Source organism: Neopsephotus bourkii, unplaced genomic scaffold, assembly GCF_033783945.1.
Source record: "Neopsephotus bourkii isolate Nb327-2 ecotype Australia unplaced genomic scaffold, CSIRO-AGI_Nbou_v1 NB_998, whole genome shotgun sequence".
Classification (NCBI taxonomy): domain Eukaryota; kingdom Metazoa; phylum Chordata; class Aves; order Psittaciformes; family Psittacidae; genus Neopsephotus; species Neopsephotus bourkii.
In genome coordinates, this window is record NW_026901490.1 from 3354080 (window position 1) to 3373493 (window position 19414).

Here is a 19414-nt window from a genome sequence, read left to right on the forward strand (position 1 = left end):
AATTTTGATGTGATTACTTCAGTAGCTTAGGACATTGGGAATTAGTTGGACTAATTTCACCTCCCATTTAAATGAGTTTTTCACTGATACGTCTGTATTAAAATCACAGTATTTTTTTTTTCTTGCTGAATGAAAGTGAAAGGAGAACAGAATGACCAGTAAAATAAATGAGAGGATTCTGCTTGAAAATTAAGAATACAGACACAACTGAATAGTATGGCTTCCTCTGCATGTTTCTGAAACTTGTTTATAGGAAGTTGTGACCCCAGTAAGCATGTTCCTTGATAAACAACATTGGCAGATACTGACAGCAGTAGACATATGGAGACAGTTACTGTGCCAGAATGCTTATGATCTAAAATAAAAGGTAGCTAAGATGCAGTAGTTCAAGACAAAGGAAAGTTAAATTCTCTGTTGTCAACTCATCAGTGAAAAAAATGTTTGTGACTATGAGAGTAATACTGATTATTTCTTACTGTGTTGTTTTAAAAGAGCAGTTTGAAAATTTCGAATCCGTTTATCCTTGAAATACTTTCATAAGAAGATTGTATGGTTAAGGTTCAGCAAAGAAAACTGAATCTGCATAACATTAGTAAAAAGTGAAGAAACAGAGACTGATGATTGAAAAAGTATTGCGAGACGTAAGAATGAGCATGACAACATTTTGCAGACAGATATAATGTCTTTTGTGAGATCAGCTGAGGTAGGTAGGGAAACAAGCTTTTAATCCCTGTGACACTACTGTAAGTCTGTGAGAAAACTATCTTTGCCAAGTGGTCTAATTAAAAAATAATATTACCTTTACCTACAGATCTTCTCATGTTCTCAAACCATTATAGTTAAAACTCAGCATTTAAAAAATGAGACTCTCCTTCCTGAGATGTGAAGCATCAAGCTTCATCTCGGTACTTAACATGTATACTGCAGTAGGAGAAATTCAGGTCTTGAACACATGCCCCAGAAAAATCATTCTGATACAGTGAGAAAATCTGGTGACAATGATGGATGTCAAGAAGAATGTGATACTTGTCTGCCATAAGCAGAGATTATAATTTTAACTGATCTTTGTTGCATTTACCCCTAGAAATGCCTGAGATAAAGAGGTTGCTAGAATCAAAGTGTAAAGGCTGAGACAAATATATCAGCCTTTGGGACAGATAAAAATAGCATGATTGAGGGTTGCCTGGATGTCTTGTGGATGCTTTTCTAGCTTTTGACAGTGTCAGTCAGAGTAAAACAAAGATGATTTTTTCTTACTGACAGTACTAGCTAATTGTTATTTCCATTTGTAGAGGCCTTACTCCTCCTGATGCAGAAATGCTATACATGCAAGAAGTAGAGAGAATGGAGGGCTACGGCGAAGAGACCTATCCTGCAAAGGTAAACAGTGCTTTAATCTTTGTCTCAGTTCCTTTTTCCACTATCTAAAAAGGTTTACTTCCTGACAAAACAAAATAAAACTCTAAACCACACCTCCCTTTTTCTCCCCCAGAATTGTTAAAACAGTTGCTTCTTATGTAACTTTTCTTCTAAAGACTTTTTTCTGTATTTGCATAATATTTTGCAACTTCATACAGGACAGCCAAGGAAGTGACATATTCATTGGAGCGTGTCTTGATGGTATCTTTGTGAAACACAAAAATGGTCGTCCTCCTGTTGTATTTAGGTTAGTATTGTTCTTTCTTAAAATATCTTTGCGCACTTCACATTTTAGGTGTGTTCCTCACTAGCATGAATGTGAGGAATGTCATAGATGTGATGTGTGTTTATTAATTTGATAAAACCTGAACATAGTCTTGTTGTTGTCATGCTACAGTGAATACTTAGATCCATTGGAATTTTTCAAAGTATTGACTGCAGGATGAATCTCTTTAAGCCAGATTAATTCAAAGAGATGAACATTTAATGTAAATTTCATTGCAAAACATTTGTGGAGTCAAAAAGGAACAATTCTCTATGCATAAAGCATCTTAAGTCCTGAGATGGGCACATCGTGTTACTTAGAAATATTCAATTGTAAAATTATCCAGGAGTTCCTTTCATATATTACATATAAAAGAAATAGAGGAGAGTCACTTGGTAACATTTATTTCATTATTTCGAATTAATATGTTGTTTTAGTTTATTATTTAATATTCTGAAGTTAAATTGTGGATATAGACTTGTATGCAGCTCACCTAACAGTTAAAATTCAGTCTTCATGTGAAACAGCCTGATTCCCACTGACTTGAAGAGGGGTTGCTTGGGCATCTTTGGATAGAATTTGGAATAAATTTTTAAGAATACATATTGATAGTTTGGGATTTGGTGGTTTGTTTTTTAAATCTTAGTAATTTGTAGTTACTGCTAGAGCAAGGAAGGCTTTATACTTAGTGAAATTTAATCCTCTAGAATAGAATTGTTTGGCTGATTATGAACTGAAACTTGAAATCCTGTGATCCAGCAGTTACTGGAAATCATGGTGAATTCCAGGGGTTAGAGAAGGTAGCAACTGTGTTTCCTGCTGTTAGTGGCTTTGTTTAATATAATTATTAAATACAGTACTGTTAACGGTTGTTCACAAAATTCTCTGTCTCTGCTCCTGAGAGGAGAGCTGAAGCCAAGCTCTTTTTAATTGTGTAGAGCGGTAGAAGTACCCTACTCTGCTTTTTTTTGCAGAATGAAGCAACAAAATCTCTGCTGACGGGTTTTCCAACCACACAAGGGGAGAGAAATAAAGCTTTGTTCATTCATTTAATGTAATTTCCCAAAGAATTGTGTATTCAGGGTCTGTGTAAACATAAGACAATACTTGCACATTGGAGAGCATCAGAGAGTATTCACGTTCTGATTTCAGGATCTAGTTTTCTGCTCTTTGCTTATTTGTTGTGTGGCTGTGGGCAGTTCTGGTGGGGATAGATATACCATGGTTATTTGGGTGGCAAAAAAGCATAGACAAGCACGGTATACAAAGGCTGGTTTATGCTTCAGATTGGTTCAAGTAATTTCATAATTATGTCCATAAATGCCTATGAACCAAAGCCTTAAATTGCATTTGTTATAAATTGGAATGGGGACACTACTGTTTCTCTACCTCACAAATCTGATTTTCAGTAACTATAGAAAATGCTATCAGCCCCATCTTTGTGATGAAAAGGGAAGTCATATAAACACCTTTAGGGAGTCCTGTGTGTAGATGGTGCTTTTTTACTGTGTTTGTGTACTGCAGAATATTCTTTTAATAAATCAATGATACAGGCTTTATCTGAACTAACACAATACTAATGATCTAACCACATCTGTATTTGACAAGAAGTTGAAGAAATAAATGGTATTATATTTCTTGGAATTGAAGTTTTTCTCATTTGTCAATGTGCAAGAGAGTTCTTGAAAATATGTGTAATCATGCCTTAATGGCTTTGTTGAGTGTAGATTTCCCCCCTCCCATACCCATCTCCTAGAGTGTATGGTTTGCTTTCAAGCACTTGGGACATTATAATTTACTGATAACTAAATTTATCTAAATTTCATTTAAAAAAAACCCAAACCCAACAACAAAACCACTTGAAAGAATTTCAAGTGGAAGACAAGGAATAAACTTGTTAGTGTACATGTTGCACATCTTCAAAAGTGTCATATACATATTTTAATTCAGCAGTCATTGAATGGATATGGAAGTGATGGTCTGCAACTTGTTCAGATATATTGCTGAACTCTTTATTTGTTCTCAGTTCTTTATCTGTATTCTTGGTGGGGATTCTGTTCTTCAGTATCATTTTCTGTGGTTTGAAAATCAGAGCTTGACAGTCATGTTCTATCATCTCCTTTGTTTGCAGGTGGCATGATATTGCCAACATGTCCCACAACAAATCCTTTTTTGCATTAGAGCTGGCAAACAAAGAAGAGACAATCCAGTTCCAAACTGTGAGTAGATTTTTACTTCTATTTTTTGCACTAAGACATCAGTAAATAAGAACAAGTTAAGACTGCTAATTTAACTCAAAGGATAAAACCTTCTTTTTTTATATTTAGCAACTTTGAACTGTATGATTAAGTCCAAAGTAATAATTCTGTTTCTGGCTAGCTTTCTGCAGGAAGGCATAAAAAAATCTGCCCTTTGTTGTTTAGTACATTGGCAAGTTTGGTTCAGATGGTCATAAACATTTTTATCCATTCTAGGAAAATTTCTAGCATGTTTTTTGACTTTTAAATCAGTGGCATTGAAAGATAAACACCTTGGAACTTTGCTGGAATGGGCCACACCGTTCCTTGCAGAATGAATCCTGTGTAGCATCTGCAAGTTCCCTTTGTCAAAAAGACAGCTGTTGACAATCTTACGGCATGACATACATATACTGTAAACATACAATGTTAGTTTTATAGCTGATAAGAGTGTCTTCAACAAAAGGCTTTTACATTCAACTTTCATAAGTCTAATAAAATAGGCTAGAATGAATGTTCACATCCACAAAGTACAGCTTTAGGGAGAACCTGGTGACAGTAATGAAAGTATATTAAAATTAAATTGGTCAATGATAATTTAATTTAAAAAATTTCAGTGGCTTGTCTGAAAGCAAGTAAAGGGTATGAATATTTGGCTTAATATGCAATTTTTGGTTTTGTTTTTTTGGCAGGAAGATATGGAAACAGCGAAATATGTGTGGAGGATGTGTGTGGCCAGACACAAATTTTACAGACTAAATAAATGCAGCCTGTAAGTAGAATATATTACCAGAACTCTTGGTGCCCTTGAAGCTTCCATAAAGAAGTGAAATCTTCTATAACCTCTGTGATGTCTTTACTGTCCTTTTCAGATGGTAGAAATTAATAAGTTGGGGTTTTTTTTTCTTAATTTTTTTTTGACAAAATACTTATTACCAGTTTCTCAAGTGTGTTCTACTTTATGCAGAGGACATTATGAAACACTGAAATCTTAGCAAAAGTAACGGTGTTTGGCCCATGCTGCTGGACATGTTTTAGTTGCTTCAGGGGCTACTCTTACTAGAATGTTTGTGAGCTACTGGAGTCACTGGGATTTTGGCCTGGGTTTGGGTGAACTGCTCTGAAAGGGCACTCTAGAGGCCTTTAGAAGGGCGGGAAGTGTATGTGAAGCACTCCTGAAATGTGCTGGATTGACAGCTGAGAGGTATGTGGTCCTTTGGATATCCATGGAATCCGTATAGCTCAAGTAGCACCAGTGCAAAGTAAATTTAGTACAATTCATCAAATTAAATTTAAATGGGCTGATCTCCAACTTGTAAATCAAGGACTGGAATTTTAGCTATTCCACTGGTACAGCTTTCCTTCAGTTAAGTTACTTCAGTCAAAGAACAGAGAATTAGACCCAGTGAATAGTCTGTCATTAAAAAAGCATGATTCACAAATGTTCATGGGGTTCAGGATTGTATGGGAGGAGATACCTATGGAGGGGTTGGTCCAAATTTTACTAAGGCCAGTGGAAAGATGATGGAGTATTTTGTACTACAGTAACTTTTTAGTGTGTTCAATGCTGATTTTACATTAGAAGAGGAAAATGAATTTGGAACAGTGTGGACCTCATATCTCTTAAGCTTGTAAACCTGCCTGCCTTTTGAGAGGGATAAGAAATCTTGGTAGAAGTAGTGCATTTGTGGGACTTCTGCACTGCTATCCAAATAATGTTAGTTATGTGGTTCTGTATTGAATGTCAGTGTGACATTGAATGTCTAGGATTACTCATTTTAACCCTTTCATCATAACATGGTTTTACTAATAAGTCCTCAAAAAATCTTTTCTGATTATCTCCAGTCTAAGATTCCCTGTCATCCGGTCCTGTTGCTAAAAACTGTCTTACGCATGCCTGTATTAAGTTCAGGTTTTGTTGTTTGTTTTGTTTTGTTTTCTCTTTATTTGTACATACGTTGTCTTTAGAGACTCCCTGGACTCTCCATCTGAGGAGGGCTCTCAGAAATCTTCCCTCATTCTTTCCCTTCCACGCTTTCCAATCCTTTCTCGTCCTTCACTTCCCAAAGGGTGAGCTGAAAAATCATCTTTCTTTCTGAAATCTGGCCGTTCCTGCATTTGTATTTTTGTGCCATCTCTTGACATATGTCTTGCTACAAGAAGCGGAATAGAAGTGCAGTATAAGATGGGGAAAAAGGAGCTTAAGTTTTCTGGACCTTATATCCTGGAGGCAATCCAACAACTTATGAAAATTTATTGCTGTTAGCTTGAATGTTAGAATATGCAAATGCTTGTGCAGTATAGTCACATTTTCCAGTTCCTGTAACATCTAAAACATTACATTCTGTAAACAATTTCATGTCTAGTCATGTAGAACAGGTAACTTAACGGTATAAGATTTTACACGGGGTTCAAATTTGGAAGTAGTCCCTAGTTACTCTGCTGCTTTGTGATTCTGCCCATACTGTTTGTGATGGTGGTTTATCCACAGAGCTCTTTCCATTTGAGACAGCTGGGGAGAGCTATTTAACTCACGGCCTGACTCCAAGAAATGTAGAGTGATTTTAAACTGAACTTGGGATCACTTTTCAAGGGTTGAAGTAGGTCTTGTTGTTGTTAAGAAAAATTTCTCACCATAAAACTCCTTCTGTAGACAAACCCAGACTGTTACAGTGAATCCTGTTAGAAGGCGGTCTTCATCCAGGATGTCTATGGTAAGGACAGCAAATAGTTTTGCATTTTCATGAATTTCATTTGATTTTGAATCAGGCAATAATCTCCTTCAGTGAAAAACATGAGTCTAGTATGTGAGGAACTGTTTCTAACTTGCAGAAAAAGCTGCTATGTAATATCCAAATTATGGAATTACAGTAATTGCTGTGAAAAATATTTTAAACACTTTTGGTTTTATTTTGATTGCTCTGTATCTGACAGACTCTCCTAGATGTCAGATGGCAAGATACAGTCTTGGGTTGGTGGTGTGTAGTTTTGGTTTTGATTCCTTTTTTTTATTGTTTCTTGTATGACCTCACAAGAAAATCACCTCTGCAGATTTAGAGAAATGGTTTAAGATGAAGGCTTTGTGTGTTTGTGTGTATTATACATTTCATATTATATATATAATATTATGCATTACATAAAAAATATTCAAGACATTTTTAAAATAAATCATGAGGTTTTAACTAACAATAAGATGCTTGCTTTCTTAGCCCAAGCCTCAGCCTTATATGATGCCTCCACCACCTCAGCTTCATTACAATGGTCATTATACTGAACCATATGCATCATCCCAAGGTAAGTTCATTAAACCCAAGGCTACGGTACATAAGTGTAGAAGGCAAAAGCTATGATTTGTACTTACAGCTACTTTAGCTAGAGCTGAATAAAGTCATAGGGTGAACATGGGACAGGTTTATACTACAGCACTCATTGAAGTGCATAGAGGCATTTAGGCTAATGTGAAATACAATCATGGAATCATATAATCATTGAACCATTTAGGTTGGGAAAGACCCTTAAATCACTAAGTCCAACCATTAATGTGACACTGCCAAATCCTAAGCATGTCCCTGAGCACCACATCTACATATCTTTTAAACACCTCCAGGGATTGTGACTCCACCACTTCCCTGGGCAGCCTGTTCAAATGCTTGACAACCCTTTCAATTAAGAAATTTTTCTTGATGTCCAGTCTAAAGCTCCCCTGATGCAAATTGAGACCATTTCCTCTTGTCCTGTTGCTTGTTACTTGGGAGAAGAGATAAACACCCATGCTGCTACAACATCCGTTCAGCTAGTTTTAGAGAGCAATAAGGTCTCTCAGCCTCCTTTTCTCCAGATTAAACACTGCAGTTCCTCAGCCACTGCTCCTCTATATCCTCTTCTATGGGATATGAGCAAAGTTAGCTATGATAGCATATACAGCAGCTGTATATAGACTCTGGTCTCCTGCTGTTTAACTGATCTCATGAGACAAGTGCAGATCCTGGTGTCGATGTTTTTTCTTTCAGGTAATGAGGTTTAAGATTGATACGGATTTTGTTTAACTTGGTCTGAAACTCAGCAAACCTATCATAAGCAGAAGAAAGCCATTCTTACACTGAGATGGTGTTTTCCAGTAGGAATTTGTATCATCTAAATGAACATAATAGGTTATTGTAGTATACATACCTTCATTATCCACAGCGAAAAGCTGTGATTGTTTTGGGTTTGGGTTGGGTTTTTTTTCCTTCCCATTTCAATGCATAGCTAAGAACAACTGAAATTTTGAAAATTGAAACATTAGTTAGGTATATCTTAATAGAAAGATACATTTGTTTGATGTCTTGGACATATTGTTCTTAAACTTTACTTTCAGATAACCTCTTTGTGAGCAATCAGAATGGATACTACTGTCACTCTCAGACTAGCTTGGATAGAGCCCCTCATGACTACACTGGTCGGATCCGCAATGGTAGTGTCTATAGTGCACACAGCACGAATTCCTTGAACAATCCACAACATTACTTGCAGCCATCCCCCATGTCCTCTAACCCAAGCATTACTGGAAGCGATGTCCTCAGAACTGATTATATACCATCTCATAGACATAGCGCATTAATACCACCCTCTTATCGTCCCACACCAGACTATGAAACTGTGATGAGACAGCTCAACAGGGGAATGGTGCACACAGATAGGCAGAGTCATTCAATGAGAAATCTTAACATCAGCAATTCATATGCTTACAGCAGGCCTGATGCCTTAGTTTACAGTCAGCCTGAAATACGAGAACATGCTCACTTTGCTTCGCCACAGTCTAACCATTATCCATTTAACCTGAACTACAGTTTTCACAGTCAATCCCCCTATCCCTATCCTGCTGAAAAGCGCCCAGTTGTTGGGGCAGTCAGTGTGCCTGAGTTGACAAATGTGCAGCTCCAGGCTCAGGACTATCCAGCACCAAATATAATGAAGACCCAAGTCTATCGACCACCTCCCCCATACCCGTACCCAAGACCTGCAAATAGTACTCCAGACCTTTCACGACATATCTACATTAGCAGCAGTAATCCAGATCTTATCACAAGGCGAGTGCACCATTCTGTCCAGACGTTTCAGGAAGACAGCCTGCCTGTGGCACATTCTCTTCAGGAAGTCAGTGAACCTCTAACATCGGCACGCCATACTCAGCTGCAGAAAAGGAACAGTATTGAAATAGCAGGCTTGACTCCCAGCTTTGAAGGAATAAGAATTAAAGAGAGGACCATGTCAGCTTCTGCAGCAGATGTGGCTCTCCCAAGAGTTATTTCAGAAGGGTCACAGCCCAACATTCTGATGGAGAGAACAAAGCAAAAAGAAAGTAAGCAAGAAGAGGGTGTAAACTGTGATCATAAGAAAACCCTTTCGGATGCCACTATGCTGATTCACAGTAGTGAGGAAGAAGAAGAATTTGAAGAAGAGAACAAGGCTAGTACAAGCCTTTCTCCCCTCCCTGAAGATCAAACTCAGCTTTCATCTGTTATGGGTGGTTATTCTCGTGATTCAGTACTCAGCTACCCTTATAACTCTGTTGCTTCGTCTGCTGGCCCTTTGCATATTCTTGAGCCTAAATTACATATTACAGAGACAGAAAAGAAAGTGAAAGATATGAGCCCCATTCATTTACTAGTAGAAAATCAGGTACAGAGAAGAGGGGAAGGACTGCTTACTCCATCTATGTCAGAATCTGATCTTACAACATCAGGGAGATACAGAGTAAGGAAAGATTCATTAAAGAAGAGACCTGTGTCTGATCTTTTGTCTGGGAAGAAGAATATTGTGGAAGGCCTTCCCCCACTAGGTGTAAGTGGATACAATTCCTCTTGTTTCATGTTGTTCTGTAGCAGGAGTTGTGTCGGGGTTTGTTTAAGATTTGGTGTTTTTTTAATCAACCTGAGATGCTTTTAAAATGTGGATTAAAAGCAAACTTAACCTTTATGTTCCTGCTTTTCCATGATTAACTTTGCCCAGCCATGTATGAGTTGTTTTATATTTCCCCTGCCCCCAAATCCAGCTGTGCAGCTTCTGTCCATCGGATACACCTAACCTGGCTAGCAACTGTAGAACAAGCTAGTTTAAAGTCAGTTCATAGATCGCAAATTCTGCCATACCATTCCTTATCTGGAACAGAAGCAATTCTTTCCATTCCACTACCAGCTTTCTAATCTTCCTCTCACTGAAAAATTGGATGCAACTGAGTGTTTACATTTTTCAATTTGTTTGCTTTCTTCTGACCTAAGAGAGGGACCTGACACATTAGGCAGTAAATTCTTTCCTTGCATTCTCTTCTTTCCTCCATTGCTTCCCTTTTCATATCTTTTCACATTTGCCTTCTCTTCAAGCTGTTTTTATCCCACTAAAGGTAGGATCTTGCTTACTATGTCTCTTTCCAACTCCAATCTTTTGAAGCCATAATAGTGAACAACTGCAAGTTTCACCTTCCCTGTAATTCTCACCTCATAGAAACATCAAAATCTGTGTGGGACTGTACAACTTCACTGGCACTCCTTACCACTCATTTTGTTTTCAACTTCTGTTCACTTTTATGTAGTCTGTGACACATACCAGGTGCTAACAGAGGAAGACCACTGTTGTTATTATTTCACCTTTTAGAATTGATTGCTAACTTTGCCTGCCTGAGTTAGTGTCAAGTAGTCTTCTGCACAAATTGGACTGCAGTGGAACTACCATATAACTTCTACTGCTGTAGTAACTGCTACAGCTGATGCTGCAAAAACGAATTATGCAAAAGCTATGTATTTAGATAGTTACTGCTGTCACTATATTTTGTCTGTCAGACTTCCTATACATGGAGCTGAATACTTTGAAATGTACCTCTATCAGATTCAATTAATTTTACAATTGTATATGTTTATCTAAATCTCCTTCCTACTGTTTGGTACTTAGATACAGGTGAAAAAGGTGATATCTTTCTCCTTGTGTTCACATTTAGATAGTCACTTAGTATTTTGTTCTTCAAAAGACACATTTTCAGACACGAATGTGTTTACATAAATCATACCCTGCCTTTTCCTTCTAATACCTATGTAAATGTTCAGGTCAACCTTTGAAATTAAATCCATGTTAAAACTTTTTAGCTGGAAATGTTCAATAAAATGTTCAGTAACATTTAAGAGTGTCATTGCATAACACAGAATATTACTTTTCTGCATTCAATATTAAGATGAATATCCTGGTAACAAAGGTGTTCCCTACCAATGTTTATACATTTTGCTTTCCAAGGAACTCTTACTGTCATGTTTGTTTTCACTTTTAAATGTGGTCTCATGCTCTCAGCTTTGTCTTCCTATTCCTCACTACCATTTAGGTTTTGAACTCATTGATTCTCATTCAAGCAGCACATTCACTCCCATTTTCAGTGTATTTTTAATAACCCAACTTATCAACTGCTAAGTTCTCTTACACTTTTTAAGAATCATTTTAATTTATTCTTTTATAAAAATCCCCCTTTGGTATTTTTCTCAAAAAATGAACACTAACTTCAATAATTTAGATTCATGGCCTGGTTCAGGGCTCAGATCTGTCTGCAGTTCTGTGTTCATGTTCTGTATGTGCAATTTGTTGCAAGCTTAGTCAACCATTTAACTATATCCAAATACCTTAAAGCTGTATGTTGTTATGCCTTCTTGTAGAGAAGAAAAGTGCCTGCAAACTGTATAGTAAGGAATAGTAAGAAATAATTTTTATGCATTTTTGGGGTTGGAAAGCGACTTCAGTTCTGTCCAAGAATGTAATTATGCAGTGTTGCCACCTCACACCCTTGGTTGTGAGCTTTGTGGGCATTAATATTTGTCATTCTCATGGAGGTCAATTAACCTGTCTGGAATGAAACCAGACTTGTACTGTGTCCCTGGAGGAATGTAGTCCCACCACCCTAATCTCTTACCGCAGTGCTTAGGGAAAAAAAAAGTCAGAGCTGTTTGCAGAAGGGGTCAAAGAAGTATCCTTTGCTTACTTGAGCTAATTTGGTTTTGCTTTATAACCTCATCAGATATTTATTTACAAGTTTTAGCTTTTATTTTACAGGGTATGAAAAAGAACAAAAATGATGCAAAGAAAATAGGGCCTCTAAAGCTAGCTGCCCTAAATGGACTAACTTTGACTAGAATGCCTCTGCCAGATGAGGGGAAGGAAGAGTCATCAAGAGCAACAAATGATGAACGGGTATGTTGGAGTTCTTTAATGCTTGATTTCTCTTTTATACTAATGATTTTAAAAAATGAAATGCATGTGAGTGGTGCTTTGTGTTGACTTTAAAATGCATCAAATTCAAAGCAACTCAATACTGAGACAGAAACAAAAGACTGAGACTACCCATTGGTAAGTGAATGCTGGACATATTGGGTGTAACTCTGATTTTTCTTTAAGATTTAAGATCACAGTGACTGAGATTATAATTCACCCTTCGAACATACGGGAAGCAAATGATCTAGTATCTACTGATACATTTTGGTGCCAAGTCTTTCTGTTTTCTCCCTTAATTTTGAGGTTTTCCAGACTGAAAATTAAAATTTGGAGTGTGAGATTGGATTTGCCTGTAATTACTAGTTATTCATAACATCTTTAAAATAAATTTTGTAGTTAGATTGCACCCACAGGGTACTGCTTGTGCAGATTGTATTTATCTGTTTTCCTTGGGTGGATCCCTGAAGATCCAGATGGAACTTGTGTAGTGTGCAGAAATTTTACATTCAGTAAAAGATTTCACACCACTGAGAGGACATCAGGTTCTGATGAATTTGAGGATCTTTCTTTGAGAAATACTTTATCTGCTTGTGCCAGGGTAAAAAAAAGGTTACTAAATATACTTCATCCTGCCTCATATACCATTAAATAGGTGCAGGAAAGTGAAATTGAGTCAATATCCAGCCTGTGGAGGGCTATGTAGAACAGTGCTTTCATCACATATCTGACCAGGGAGCAATTAGATGCATCAAGTTCTGCAGTGATTATTGTATGTTCTGCGACCAGTGGTCTCTTTAGAATCTGGTTCTGAGCATAGGTTGGCTCCTCAGCTGCAAACCCCCTCTTGCTCAGTTTGTTGTCAGTCACTGGACAGAGGTTAGAACCTGAATCATAGAATCATAAAATCAACTAGGTTGGAAGAGACCTTTAAGGTCATCAAGTCCAACTAAAAGAACAGGCCAAGTCTTGCCAGCTGCAGTTTTAAGGAACAGGACAAGGAAATTATGTGCAAGTCACACAGTGGAAATTCGGTCTTGGAGTTTGACATCTTGGAGTGAGATCCATGGAAGGAAGATTTGACTGTTCCATTTCAACATATTCTTTTTGAACTATATATATACTTCTTAAAATATGCTAAAGGGCAAAAATTAACGTTATGTTATTGAGTTAAAGTTCTACATTTAGTACCTGAGTTGGTTACTTCTTACTTAAAGCCATCATCTCTTCCTGGATTGACTTTTATTGAATTCAGTCATGTTATCATTCAGCTAGCTCTGCCCAAAGTGTTGAGGTAAAAGAAGAATCCATAAAGTCAGGTTATGAAGAAGACATGCCACTACAGTCTCATCAGGCAGTAAAGTGGAATAACTACCATGAAATGGGAGTAGTTCCTACCTAAACAGTTGAGAAGAGACAATGCAAAGTAGACATATGACACAAAGTCCAAAGTGCAGATATTTTAGAAGATGACTTTAAATTTGATTCACTGCCTGTTTCATTGCTCAGCTTCATGCTGTTATCAGTTTAAATGAGGGAATTTCACTTAAAGATCATAAAGGAGTTTGTATAATTGATGTGCAAATTGTGTATGATTGAGGTTTTACTCCTTCCTCTGCAACATTTGGCATTACAGTTATTTGATACAACTTTTCTGACCTGATACCACAGAGCAGTTGCTGTGAGAGGCTGGGGACATGTGACATGGATGAAATTTTCTGGCTGAAATCTTACATATTATTCCTCTAATTATTGTTGGCAAAGAGATGGTGAAATTCCAGATGCATCTTATGATTTAGAAAGAATTTGGTTTCGAAAGAATGAATTGGGCGAGTGGGGGAAAGGGAGGGAGCAGCTTATTAAATGAAATGGAGTCGTACTAGTGAAAAAATCCTGGGGTTTATATCTCAGCCACAGCAAGAGGTTCTAAGAAGGCTTTAAGACTATATTCAGAGTTTATTATCTTCAGCTTAAGAAAATATGGAATATTGGTAGTGAATTACCAGCTCATTGACTTGAGGCAAGTGTTTTTTATATTTTTAGAGTTTTTCTCTATTCAAATGACAAAGCTGGCAATATGGTTTTGGATTACAAATTTAAAGGAGACCTTTTCAAATCATGTAATCTAACATTTTATCTTGAGCCAGAGCATTAATGAGTATTTCTTGTTCAAAGGTATTTCAGATGGTTTGTAGTATAGCCTAGTTATCTGGTTTGGCCAAATATTTTTTGCCCAGCTGGGCTGTCTTCGTAGAAACTATGAAGTAATCTTTCTTTCACCAGTGGTATCCACAGTGTTTGTGACCTAATGAAGCACAACAGGCTCCTTAGTTTGCACTTGAACAAAATTCACGCTGGTTAGGTTTTCTTCTGATTTATTCTGGTATGTTTGTGAAAACATTAATAGCTGGAAAAGCACTGAAAATATGTGTAAGAGAGGAAAATGCGTATGTTTTATCCTTCATGAATTCTCTGTTAAAATAGACTTGCCTTGGAATGTGACTTTATATGGTTATCCGTGTCTGTCTTTCAGTGTAAAGTTCTGGAACAACGGTTAGAGCAGGGGATGGTGTTTACAGAGTATGAGCGCATTCAGAAAAAGAGACCTACAGATGGTGAGTGCTCGATAGCTCGGCTCCCTGAAAATGCTGAAAGAAACCGGTTCCACGACGTGCTTCCTTATGATGATACCAGAGTAGAGCTAGTCCCAACCAAAGAAAATAACACGGGTTACATCAATGCATCTCATATCAAGGTGAGAGAAATACTGCTGGAAAAACATTTTCTGGTTCATGTGGTAACTAAAAATTGATTTGGCTATCAGTTGTGGTTCGGTCAGATGCATGAAAATCCCTCCATCTCTCTCTCTTTCCCTTCTTCTGCAGAGGTTTCTTTGAGGAAAGGAGCAACCTATTTTTCCTCATTACCTCATAACAGAGGGTTAATTATTGGAGAGGTCTTGTGCATTTCACTTCTGTATTGATCTGCTGTCTCTTTTCCCTCTCTCTCTGGATTGCTGCTAACAGAAGGCATATCCACTCTTTGAAGAGTTAAGAAGGCAAATAGCTTTATAACAAACTGGGATCCTTTACAATGATTGTGATATTTTTGAACTGCAGTAACAATAATTATTTCTTCTTTTTCTGTACTCTCTGACTTGATCCACAACAGGCAGTATGCCAGCTCCCAGCTTAAGCTTTTTTGAGTGGTTAGAGGAACAGATGGAGCCAAGGGGAAATCTGCTTTTTCATTATCTTCAGTTGCCTCCTTTCTTCAGCTTTAGCTATTTAAAAGTGAAGTTGCAGGGTAACCTCAAGAATGATCAAAGCATTTTGTTCATTTTTCAATGCATCTACCTACTTGAAGCACAACCACAAATACAGTTGGCTTCATGCTTTCTCTGAGAAAAGTTGAGATCATCAAAGCAGCAGTTGCAGTTGTGTTGCCTTTTTTAATCCAACTGACAAGATACCATTGTTTCTATACTTGAACTCATTCACAAATATTGAGTAACTCTTCTGATCCTTCCCAAACAAGATAATGTTTTTTGAGGAATAAGCTAATTCTGACTCTTTAGTGCATGAAATAGCATTTAAAGCACCAGGGTATGAAAGCTTCTCAAAACCACAGTTCACTAGAATACCTCAAGGTTGCAAAAAAGAAATACAATTTTATTTACTCACTTAACAATATGCTTGTGATGTAAAATATATTTATTTAGCTATGTGCCTATACAACTTTAAACATCGTGTCTCTTCTGCGTCTAATGTGACAAGATGCAGCTAAAGAATGGGAGTTAGATACAACAATGGTCTCCTACTGCTGCAGTGTTGCTGTCGTTTTTCAGTTTGTGAATGTTGATATGGCTGACTTAAGAATCGGAGAAAGGGATTTTGGTAATTACTAAGCTAATGTCTTTCTTTTACAGGTCTCTGTTGGAGGCATAGAGTGGGATTACATTGCTACACAAGGCCCTTTGCAGAATACATGTCAGGATTTCTGGCAGATGATCTGGGAACAAGGGATTGCCATCATAGCTATGGTGACAGCAGAGGAAGTGAGTACAAACTGAGTCAGGTTTCTCCCAGAAAGTCTGCAGTGCTTTTGTTACGATCTGTTAGTGGAAGGGGATCTTTGCTCCAACAGAAAGACCAATCAAAGATAAATTTCTGGTGACCCATTTGCCATGTCCTTGGCAGAAAGATATAAATTTGCAACCTCTTTTCGCAGGAAAGTTGGTTTACTCATTGAGAAACCATAACACTGTAGTAGTACATAATAGAGGAGAGAGACAGTTCTTACAGGAGCATTAGTTGTATGAGTGTTCTTACGTTTCTTGTTAAGCAACTATTTTACTTTTAAGGAAAGTGGGAGAGAAAAAAGCTTCAGGTACTGGCCACGTCTTGGTTCAAGACACAACACTGTAACCTATGGAAGGTTTAAGATTACCACACGATTCCGTACTGACTCAGGCTGCTATGCAACTACGGGTTTGAAGATTAAACATCTTCTCACAGGACAGGAAAGAACAGTTTGGCATCTGCAGTATACTGACTGGCCAGAGCATGGCTGTCCAGAGGATTTAAAGGGATTTCTCTGTAAGTTGTATTTAATAGCTTTGGTTTGGGGTTATTGGGGTGTTTGGGCTTTTTTTGTTTTTATTTTTGTAACTATTTTGCTATATGTGAATTAGCTTTGATCAGTGATGCCAAGCATTCTTCTGAAAAGATTTCTTCTCAACAGCAAGAGATACTGAATTACATTTTTAGCAGGAATATACCTGGCAGTTTGATAAAGTGACTGTTTATGCCTAGGCCATATATATAATTTACTAAAAGTTCAGATACATTAAAACATAATTGTATCACATACTATGCATTTGAGTATGTTCCAGCAGTAGCAAGATGGCTATGAGCCAGCTTTGGTGGGGAATATGGGAACAAGGCAAAGAAAGCCTTATGAATGTTAGATGGTCTTTATAGGTCTGTATTGCTTTGCTTGGGATATAACTTGTGATTTATACAGGGTGTCATTTTTCTGTGGGATGTCATTTATTAGATTACTACTTTTCTGACGGTCATATGGTTTGATAGCATGGCTCATGGGGCTTCATCTCCTAATTGTTTTATTCTCATCTTGTTGAACTTAATAGCATATTTGGAAGAGATACAGTCAGTGCGGCGCCATACAAACAGCACTGCGGATCCTAAAAACGCCAATCCTCCTGTACTGGTACACTGCAGTGCAGGTGTAGGACGAACAGGAGTGGTCATACTGTCAGAGATCATGATTGCTTGCCTGGAACACAATGAGGTGATCTCTTTTCCTTTCTCATGCTTCAAGTAATGTTAGGTAGTGGATGAGTAAATAACCCACCTAATAAATGTTTAATGGCTGTTCATCTGAACTTTCCCAAGATGTGGCCTTCAGAAGAGCCCTTACGACTGTGGTTGAAAGAGCTCTTAGCAATTCTGCAGAAGCTAATAGTCTTCTAGAGTTGCCCACTTATACAGTGGATACTGGAATGCTCATTTGGATTCTTGACTTGATAAGATATTGAGTCACTGAATAGAACAAGGAATGCTCTAGGCTACGAAGCATATTTCAGGATTTCACCCTGACTTTACCACTTTTACTTCATGCCTTAGTTTTAATGGATAATATTCAAAATATGCTTTGTAGCCAGTCTCTGTGCTTGTTATTAAATATTTTGATTCTAAGTGTAGTGTATTTGCAGTATCAATCTCAGCAGAGGACAAAGCAGTAGTTTAATAGAATAAAACCTGGTCCTATCAGCTTTTAGTGGAAGTGAACAGCTGTAAAGTGTTTATTAATAATGTAATATGCTAGCTGAGACTCAACAAACTGTTTTGTTATGCATCCCTGCCCTACCACTGTGACAGACTTTTGCAATCATTAGATTTGTGAAGAGTCCTACCCCATGACATGGGCAAGTTTAACATTATGCATATTTCATAGATGAGGAAGTAGGCATGGTGTAATGCATGCACAGGCAATGAATTGCTGGAGTTGACATTAGACAAGCTGATTCTGCTCTTAGATCACTGGTACTGCTCTGAACCTCCTGCTGAGAAAGTGCAAGCCAGCCTCCTTACTCACCAGTCACTTTTAACAGTTTGTTTTCTTCCTCCAGATGCTGGACATCCCACGAGTGCTGGACATGTTGAGGCAGCAGAGAATGATGATGGTGCAGACTCTTTCACAGTACACTTTCGTCTATGGAGTTCTCATTCAGTTTCTCAAAAGTTCTAGACTTATATAGTCCCTGCCACTTCCTAAGGAACATTGCAAGAGTTTACAGAAAGACCGCTACAGTTGTCCAGGCAGACCTGCTCTCACCGGTGTCTTCTTCCTATGAAGAATCACACAGTTACCTTTTAGGGTTGGTATGTGACTGTTAAATGCAAGTCAGAGTAACAGTCCCTGCAAAGTAGGATTTTCACTGGTCTAAATTCTTCCCATGTTCAGCTGCAGTTATATTAGGGAATAATTTTACTTGTACTGCTCTGTAGTACTTGCATATATTCTTTAGAGTGGTGTTACTCTGGTCAAAGTAAGTATATTATGGAATGGAAGTACATGGCACAATTTTACTAATGTTATGTTTTAAAACATAGTTGTTAGCTGTGTGAAAGCTAAACCCTGAAGGTGCACATGGGCTGAGAAGCCTGCTCCTTGGGAATGTCAAGGTCTTACGCAGTTTCATTCTGCTTTCAATTTTATATTTAGAACAATACAACTGTATTTTTTCAAATGAACTCTTAGTTTCCTCTGGTTTACTCAGCAAAATTAGAAGCTCTTGGATATTTCAAGCTGTTGCTTTAAGGGCAGTTCTTTTTATGTTCAGCCTTTTTTAATTAAAAAAACCCCAAACACCACAACCCAAAACTTTTTAAACACAGTAATATTTTCAGTGAAGACTGACAATGTTTGAACTAACTTTTAAAAAAATCAGAAAGTATTAGGGAGGGCTATTGGTAGTTACTTGTAGTGCTGTGTAATAGAACTGACAAATGAAAGATGATAACTGTTAGTAACTTTCATTTGAGCGGAGGCATGTTTGCCTGCAACAAACGGGGAAAATATTCTAATTATCTACAAGGTTGTTGGAAACAAGTGGATGAGATAAAGTACATATTCAGTATTATTCATATATTTAGAGGACAGTTTGATTTTACTGGCTGAAATCAAAGTGGATGCAAATGTTTTAAGCACTTTCTTTCTCTGTTATTTATGTAGTTAAACATAG

At 37.5% G+C, this 19414-nt stretch overlaps 1 protein-coding gene across 2 annotated transcripts in view; it reads left to right on the forward strand.

The window, feature by feature from the left end:
• Positions 1-19206, forward strand: part of PTPN21 (protein tyrosine phosphatase non-receptor type 21) — a 40870-nt gene extending 21664 nt beyond the window's left edge. Inside the window, exons 7-20 of one of the 2 annotated variants that reach the window (XM_061359959.1) lie at positions 1293-1380; positions 1578-1666; positions 3816-3903; positions 4614-4693; positions 5890-5991; positions 6575-6635; positions 7131-7215; positions 8279-9744; positions 11989-12126; positions 14678-14899; positions 16073-16201; positions 16508-16742; positions 17297-17457; positions 18299-19206. In XM_061359959.1, coding sequence (XP_061215943.1) covers positions 1293-1380; positions 1578-1666; positions 3816-3903; positions 4614-4693; positions 5890-5991; positions 6575-6635; positions 7131-7215; positions 8279-9744; positions 11989-12126; positions 14678-14899; positions 16073-16201; positions 16508-16742; positions 17297-17457; positions 18299-18427 — 3073 coding nt within the window. In that variant the 3' untranslated portion in view covers positions 18428-19206. The remainder of the gene's footprint in view (positions 1-1292; positions 1381-1577; positions 1667-3815; positions 3904-4613; positions 4694-5889; positions 5992-6574; positions 6636-7130; positions 7216-8278; positions 9745-11988; positions 12127-14677; positions 14900-16072; positions 16202-16507; positions 16743-17296; positions 17458-18298) is intronic. The other variant, XM_061359960.1, reaches the window with a different exon arrangement.
• Positions 19207-19414: the final 208 nt, after the last annotated feature.